This window comes from Emys orbicularis, chromosome 8, assembly GCF_028017835.1.
Source record: "Emys orbicularis isolate rEmyOrb1 chromosome 8, rEmyOrb1.hap1, whole genome shotgun sequence".
Taxonomy (NCBI): Eukaryota; Metazoa; Chordata; order Testudines; family Emydidae; genus Emys; species Emys orbicularis.
Window position 1 is genome coordinate 7,866,159 of NC_088690.1, and position 8,809 is coordinate 7,874,967.

Sequence of the window (8,809 nt, forward strand, 5' to 3'; positions counted from 1 at the left end):
CTATAATTTTTAAAGCCAATTTATGGGTATATACCAGTGAATTACAAATATACATTTTAACTCACTAAATAATTTCCATAATGTGTCACATGGAGCTGCACAGACCTTGGCAACTACACTGAAGCCCCTATTTGATTGCATCGCTTAAGGACAATGGACAGTTTTACTCTATGCTTTGTGACATGCTATGTACAAATATGTTAATATTATCCCCAAGACAAGTACAGTTAGGGGAGCGGCAGTGCTATCCCCAAACTGATCTCAGAACAGACCTGGAGGGACTACCAGTAAAGATACAGTAACAAACTAGATCAGCATCCATGCTCATTCAATTTGTGTCTTCTGTGCCAAGCTTACCAAAAATGTGTGGTCACAGTGGTCTTGTGATGCAATAGGCATCCAATAAGAAATGGAATGAGACCCACCAAACTCATTTCATATAAGGGGACAGCATATTATAATGAACCATGATCTCCTTTCAAGGGGAGTCCTGCTCTTTGAGTTTACATGCAGTTTTAGGACTGTGGTGTGCGTGTATTTAACTAACTCCAGACTCAGGGCTTCAAAAATCCACTTGCCCACTCTCTACGAACAAATAAGATGCTCTCAGTGTCAAGGACAAACAATGCTCATCAACTCCTACAGAGTTTTCACTTACAATGAGGTGTTAGCCAATACGGTTGCAAAGGTAACCTTCCAAATGTGAATGGAATGTAAACAGGTGCAACACTAACTTCCTTAGCCTGCAGACACACAGCTCTAGTAATTCAGCATGTTGCTGCAGGTAAGAACTCTCTAGTTGGCAGTGAAATGAAGAATCGGGTGAAGTTCACTCTGCGGCTACTTGGGAAAGGTACGGGCAGCATCAAAGGCAGGCACTGGAGCTATTCTCTAGGAAGGCGCATTCAGAACCGAGGCTGGTGGACATAACTAAAAAGCCTCCTTTGATTGCAACCTGGAACCTTGAGGGTGGGAAGAGTAGCAAATATCCCTAACTGCAGCAGCCAGAGGCGAGGAAGTAGGGGCTACCCTTCCCCACACCCCATTACAGCACCCAGAACCCGGGGTTCAAGGAGGAACCGAGAGAAAATACTAGTTCTTCTTTCCAGCAGCCAAAAAGGGCTTTTTGGGGGAGAAGGGGGGGGGGGGAAGTTAACTTTAATCAGACAGCCATAGATACAGGCTAATATGAATCCTACCAAGCTGCCATCCCTGAACAACTGTAGGAAAGCTAGTACCCTCCCCATCCTTCATCTCATAATAAGTGCATGGTCATGTGGCTGTTTTAGAGCAAACATGCAATTACCAGCAGTAGGAACAAATCAGAAAGGAAAAACACCAGCTCCATTTCCATCATAGGCTCTCACTGACAATGTGAGGACAATGCATTTTCATATTTTAGATGGCATCCAGGATTTTCCTTTGTGCAAAGTGCATTCAGGAACCAGTGGGCTAATATAACCTATAGATCAAAGCGAGCACTGACCATGCAGAGTCAACCATAATCCCAACCTCACTTTGCCAGCTGGCACGCAAGGTGTCTCCAAAGGTCTACAAATTATGGTTGGGGATCATGGGAAGAGACAGTTATGTTGAGTAAATCAGAATATGGGTATGCTACTTTGAGCAGTCACAGGTGAGGTCACATGATTCCTCCATAACATCTCAATTCACAGTAGTCACCTGGAGAAATATATGGATTTTAATTCCAGTTGTATTCAGTCCTGGCACGTCCTGCACTGCACACAATTGAATCAGATGACACTACTTCCAGCTGATGAAAGTGAAAACATCACCATTTACACTGCTACTGACACTTGTCTCCAGGCAAGTCTAGGGTAAAATATAGCAGTCTCCACTCCTCCTTTTACCTAAAACAACGTTTTAGTCCAAAGGAGAAACTGCAGGGTAGGAGCTTCTACCAGAAAAAATTGATCACTTCCCTTGCATGATTGCCATGAGTAAGGCACTACCCAATTCACGATCCATTTTGGTCAATTTCACAGTCATAGGATTTTAAAAATCATAAATTTCATGATTTCATAGAATATCAGGTTGGAAGAGACCTCAGGAAGTCATCTAGTCCAACCCCCTGCTCAAAGCAGGACCAATCCTGAGACAGATTTTTGTTTTTTGTTTTTTTTGCCGCAGATCCCTAAATGGCCTCCTCAAGGATTGAACTCACAACCCTAGGTTTAGAAGGCCAATGCTCAAAACTGAACTATCCCTCCCGGCAGTTATTTAAATCTGAAATGTCATGGTGTTGTAATTGTAGGGCTCCTGACTCAAAAAAAGAGGGGAAGTTTGCAAAGTTATTTTAGGGGGGGTTGCGGTTCTGCTACCTTCACTTCTGTGCTGCTGCTGGTGGCGGCGCTGCCTTAGAGCTGAGCAGCTGGAGAGCAGCAACTCTTGGCCAGACCAACTCTGAGGGCAGAGCCACCAGCAACAGCGCAGAAGTAAGGGCGGCATGGTATGGCATTGCCATTCTTACTTTTGCACTGTTGCTGGCAGGGCACTGCCTTCAGAGCTGGGCGCCTGACCAACAGCCGCCAATCTCTAGCCACCCAGCTTGGAAGTCAGCACAGAAGTAAGGGTGGCAATACCATGACCTCCCTGCAACTCCCTTTTGGGTCAGGACCCCCAATTTGAGAAACGCTGGTCTCCCCCCCGAAATCTGTATCTTGGTAGTCCATCGATCCGATGATGACAAATCTGTGCAGATCATCTATTGTTGGTCTCATGGTGTGCCCTCTGATGACTGTACAAGCCAATTCTAGAGGTGCACATTTTGCTGCAGATGGTGCATGGAAAGTTCGCGGTCAGTGGATTGTGCGCTGCTGATGCTCTGTGACGTCGTTCGCGTGCCTCTTGTAGACGCAGGCAGCGGTCTTCCTCAAAGGCAATGCAGGTATTTCTGACTGTTGCACGCCACTGTGTTCTGTCGCTGGTGGCGTCCTCAAGGTTCCTAGGTTTGATACTGCTATACTGCAGATTGGCTTTGATGGTGTCCTTGTAACGTTTCCGTGGACGACCTACATGCCAGATGCCCTGGGAGAGCTCACCATACAGAAGCTGACGGGGGATACTGTTGGCATCCATGCGGCTAACATGACCGGTCCAACGTAGCGGACTTCATGATCATCATTTCGATGCTTGTCATCTGGGCTCTCTCAAGGACCTCGAGATTGGGCACTTTGTCTTGCCAGCGGATCTTCATGATGTTGCGGAGGCAGCCCATGTGAAATGCTTCGAGCTGCTTGATGTGACGCCTATATAGTGTCCATGTTTCGCACCCGTACAAGAGAGATGAAAGAACAACAGCTCTGTACACAAGCAGTTTTGTTGACATCCGGATGTTGTGGTGACTTAAAACTTTGACACGCAGACAGCCAAGTGCCTGGCTTGCTTTGGATATTCGTGTGCTGATCTCATTATCCAGTGATCCATCACTGGATATGACACTACCCAGTTATTTAAAGTATATCTTTAAATATATCTGAAATCTGTATAAGAGTGGGTAAAAGCACACAACAGACCGGATTTCACAGGAGGAGACCAGATTTCACAGCCATGAATTTGGTAGGGCCCTAGCCATCAGAAATACCAGCAGCCTAAACTAATTCAATCCCCCCCCCAGGTCTCCAGCGCCCCCGGTCTGAGCGGGTTCACTCCCTAGGAAGACTCGGGCCCTGCGCTCAGCCCGCCAGGGGGCCGGGCAAGGCGAGGGCGGCCAGGGGAGGAGGCTGAAACTATCGGCGCCGCAGCCCATCACCGCGCGGCAGGGCGGGGCCAAAGAGGGACACGGGGCCTTTTAACCCACCGGCCTGCTAGGATGGCGGCCCAGGTGCTGCCCCCGGGGGCCAGCTCGAACCACAGCCCCGGTCACCGAGCAGCTCAGCGGCCAATGAGCGCCGGACTCCAGCTCCTGGGGCGTGCGGCCGCGGCCTTCCCGTGCCTCAGTTTCCCCGCTGGGCAGCGGCGGCACATCCCCGGCCGCAGCGCGGGGTCCCGCTGGGGGCAGGCGCCCGGCCAGGCTTCCCCCGCCCACTCACCGAGCGGAGCTCCAGCTCCAGGGCGCAGACCAGCGCCTTCCGCGGCATTGGGGGGGCCGGGCCGGGCGGGGGGGGCTGCCCGGGGCCCTGGCCGGAGGGGAAAGGGCGGTTCCGGGCCCGCACAGGATGCGCCACGCCGCTAGCTCGGCCCCGCCCGCAAGGAACGACGCCGTTGTCGTGGCAACCGGAACGTTTCCGGACGCTACCATGTGACCCAGGGCGGGGGCGAGGCTAATGGAATGACGTTAGCGCCATGGGCAGGGTCAGACCGAGCAAAGCCCTCGGCGGCTATGCGCATGCGCGATAGGCGGAGCCCAGTGGTACTAGCGCTCGGGGGGGGGCTCACGCTGTGCTCACAGCGTCCCTCCAGCCCCTCCCGCACCGTGCCCCCGGCGGCAGGCGCCACTGGTGGGACCCCTCCATGCACCCTTCCATCGCTCCGCAGCTGTGAGCCCCTCCCACACTGCCCCTCCCCACTCTGCAGCCCCTGGCCCTGCACAGCCCCTCACCCCCCTGCACCTCACTGCTGCAATCCCCATCCAGCACCCACACAGCGCCCCAACCCCCTGCACTTCCCTGCCCACAAACCGCCCCCCCAACCCTGCACCCCACTGCTGTGATTCCCGACCCTGCAGCACCCCACTGCCCACAAACCGCCCCTTCCAACCCTGCACCCCACCGCTGTGATTCCCCACCCTGCAGCACCCCATTGCCCACAAACCGCCCCTTCCAACCCTGCACCCCACCACTGTGATTCCCCACCCTGCAGCACCCCACTGCCCACAAACCGCCCCTCCCAACCCTGCACCCCACTGCTGTGATTCCCCACCCTGCAGCACCCCATTGCCCACAAACCGCCCCTCCCAACCCTGCACCCCACCGCTGTGATTCCCCACCCTGCAGCACCCCATTGCCCACAAACCGCCCCTCCAACCCTGCACCCCACCGCTGTGATTCCCCACCCTGCAGCACCCCATTGCCCACAAACCGCCCCTCCCAACCCTGCACCCCACCGCTGTGATTCCCCACCCTGCAGCACCCCATTGCCCACAAACCGCCCCTCCCAACCCTGCACCCCACCGCTGTGATTCCCCACCCTGCAGCACTCCACTGCCCACAAACCGCCCCTCCCAACCCTGCACCCTACTGCTGTGATCTCTACCCTGCAGCACTCCACTGCCCACAAACCACCCGTCCCAACCCTGCACCCCACCGCTGTGATCCCCACCCTGCAGCACCCCACTGCCCACACACCACCACTCTCCTCCAGTCCACACACAGCCCCTCACCCCCCCACCTCACTGCTGCAATCCGCAACCTGCACCCACACAGCACCCCAACCCGCTTGCACCTCCCTGCCACCAACTGCCCCTCCAAACCCTGCAGCACCCCACTGCCCACACACCACCCCTCTCCCCTACTGTTCACATATGGCCCTGCATCTCACTGCTGCAATTCCCACCCTGCACCCACACACCGCCCCACCTGCCTGCCCACAAACCACCCCTCCCAAACCTGCACCCCAGAGCTGTGATCCCTACCCTGCAGCACTCCACTGCCCACCCACACCCCTTAGAATCATAGAATATCAGGGTTGGAAGGGACCTCAGGAGGTCATCTAGTCCAACCCCCTGCTCAGAGCAGGACCATTCCCCAACTAAATCATCCCAGCCAGAGCTTTGTCAAGCCTGACCTTAAAAACCTCTAAGGAAGGAGATTCCACCACCTCCCTAGGTAACCCATTCCAGTGCTTCACCACCCTCCTAGAGAAAAAGTTTTTCCTAATATCCAACCTAATCCTCCCCTACTGCAACTTGAGACCATTATTCCTTGTTCTGTCATCTGGTACCACTGAGAACAGTCTAGATCCCACCCCTCCCGCCCCAGTCCACACACAGCCCCTCACCACCCTGCACCTCACTGCTGCAATTCCCATCCTGCACCCACCCACCGCCCCAACCCCGTCTCAGCCTGTAAAGTCCCCACTTCCGCACCCTACGGGGATCTGAGTCCTACTGCAGAAGCAATTTTCCTCCCCATCCTATTTAACTGGAGGGATGAGAGCCATTTGGATCTTTCAGTCATGATCTGGTCCAATGACTGCTCTGCACTATAGACCCAAGCAGCTCTGATAGATAGGCTATTAGGGAAGGAAACCCCTCTATCAGCACAAACATTTACTGATTAGCAACACTAGTGACCAGAGGTACAAGAAACACATGCTAGTTTCAAGGATTCGGGGTTTAAAAGGATATAAGCTTTCCCCTAGTATGGAAGTGCCTCTTCAACTCTGAATTCCTTTGCTTCTGCAGGCATAAATCTTCTCTTAGCATTATTTCCACTCAGTTTTATGGAGGTGAATAAAGATGTCTCGGTGGCTGCCTTGCATAATATTAATTTTTTGCACTCAGCTCCATCTAAATGATCAAGAACCCAGTGCACCTTCTGCTGCTGCTCCCCCTATTTGGGCAATGTACAGAGAAAGTGAAAATCCTGGCAACAGGGAAGTAAATGGAAAAATTCCTCCTCCTGATTCTGCTTTCACTTCTACCACTGAGAATCGGAGTAAGCACTAAAAGAATTGGAGTTACACCAGTACCAGACAAACATGAGGAGAATCATGACCCTATTTTCTTCAGTGGGAGCAGGATCAGGCTTTAGATTTGTTGCGGCAGGACATTTTCTAGACTATTCACTTAGTCCTGCTGATGGGGGTTCAGGGATCCAGAAATGTGGAGAAGGGAAGAAATCACATACATGAAGAAATCACATACATAAAGCAGTAGATGATATTGTGGTGATCAAAGACTTGGAAGTACCCTGGATTAGAGAGAGGCAGAGTAGATAGTTTAGATCAGAGAGCAATTGTGCCTTGATCCAATTATTTTCCATTTCGTTTAATTTGTCTCTACCTTTAAAGCCTCTGTATTGACAGAGCAGCATAAAAGAGCCTTAATTTAACTAAGAATTGGGCCTCTTTTCTCTTGAGATTTCATCACTGAGAGTAATTGCCCTAACAACAATTGTGGAAAGTTCAATGAAAACATCTGCTCTATGTGCAGTCCTGGAGGAGGGCAACAAAAAAATTGCTAGGCATGGAAAGATTTCCATATGAAAAGAAACAAAAGTTTAGGACTCATTTTATAGAGGGTAAGAATACAAGGTAATATGAAAATTAAAAGGCAACCTGTTCAAAAATTATAAAAGAAAGTGCTTTATAAAGACATAATTAATCCGTGGAACTCACTGCTACAACAAATTAGTGAGGCAAAGATCTTCAGAGGATTTGGAAAGCTAGATATTTATATGAACAATAGGAATACCTGCAGCTGGGGCAGTGATTGTCTTTGTTCTGTGTTAATACAGCACCTAGCACAGTGGGATCCTGGTCCACGACAATTGCAATGCAAATAAATAAATTATAATACATAAAGGGATGTGTTCATGCTACAAGACCAGACTTAGGGTTAGTAAGAAACTTCTCCCATAGGCATCTTATTGCATAGTTGTTGGGGTTTAATATTTGCCTCAGAAATTTCTGAAACCGACCACTGTGTGAGAGAGGATACTGAACTCGATGGACCTCTTGTCTGATCTACTAGGACAATATCTGTGTTCACATCTCATTCCTATCTCCAGATTAATTACTGGGATAACGGTACCTTGCACAGTGCAGTCATATGGCAAGATTTTGATTAGTACAAGGGAGCTCCCAGAAAAAGCTAATGTTAAACGATCTCTGCAAGTGGTGGAGTAAAGCAGAGAGAATTTTGTAATGCAAGAGATTCTAATGGGATCTAGGAGGAGCAAAGTAAATTGTGTTACCACTGACACATATGCCAGGGAAGATAGAATGATAGGCTATAGATGAAAATCTATAATACCCATAAAATCATTATGGGCAAAAGTCCCCGTGGACTTTGTCACTCTCTCCAGTCTATATCAAGCATGAGCCTCTGCTCTCTGTTCCTCTCCAATCTCACCACGCTCTGTTAGAGACAGCTTTCTCGTATGGAGCGCCAACCACCTGGAACAAGCCTGACTACGTGTATGTCTACACTACTGGCCGGATCAGTGGGCAGTGATTGATCCAGCGGGGATCGATTTATTGCGTCTAGTCTAGTTGCGATAAATCAACCCCCTAGCGCTCTCCCGTCGACTCCTGTACTCCACCTCCGCGAGAGGCGCAGGCGGAGTCGACGGGGGAGCGGCAGCAGTCAACTCATGTGGTATTTAGATGCTGCTTGTATTATTAGAACTGGGAGCACTGGCTGTTGGGATCTGAAAGGACAGGAAACAGGAAGGAGGGGGGAGGAGTTGAGGAGGCTGAGTGAGAGTTACAGAGGGTGCAGCTGCAGCTTGGTAAAGAGGTTTCCACTGTAAAAATAAAGTCCTGTTGAAGCTTGTTAGTACCTTGCCTGGTTGATACAACAACTCACCGCAGTGAAGACACCACGGTAAGTCGATCTAAGTACGTTGACTTCAGCTACGTTATTCATGTAGCTGAAGTTGCGTAACTTAGATGGATCCCCCCTCCCCCAGTGTAGACCAGGCCTCAATCTCGATGTTTCTTCTTGCTTTTTACAGCCTCTCTTTCAGTTCTGATTGGGGGAAGTGATCTCTATTCTGCTACTAAGCAGATACTGACTTTGGCTAAAGTGAATATCAAGCTTTGACTTTTGAAGTAAATTGTGACTGAAGTAAAGCCAAGGTTATATTTTCACGGCGGGACAACATATCTGGCTAGTCAGCCTATG

General features: G+C 50.5%; 1 protein-coding gene across 1 annotated transcript in view; it reads right to left on the minus strand.

Annotated features, from left to right (window-relative positions):
- Window positions 1–4,100, minus strand: part of SPATA6 (spermatogenesis associated 6) — a 55,766-nt gene extending 51,666 nt beyond the window's left edge. The window contains exon 1 of the mRNA XM_065409445.1: window positions 4,053–4,100. Coding sequence (XP_065265517.1) covers window positions 4,053–4,100 — 48 coding nt within the window. The remainder of the gene's footprint in view (window positions 1–4,052) is intronic.
- Window positions 4,101–8,809: the final 4,709 nt, after the last annotated feature.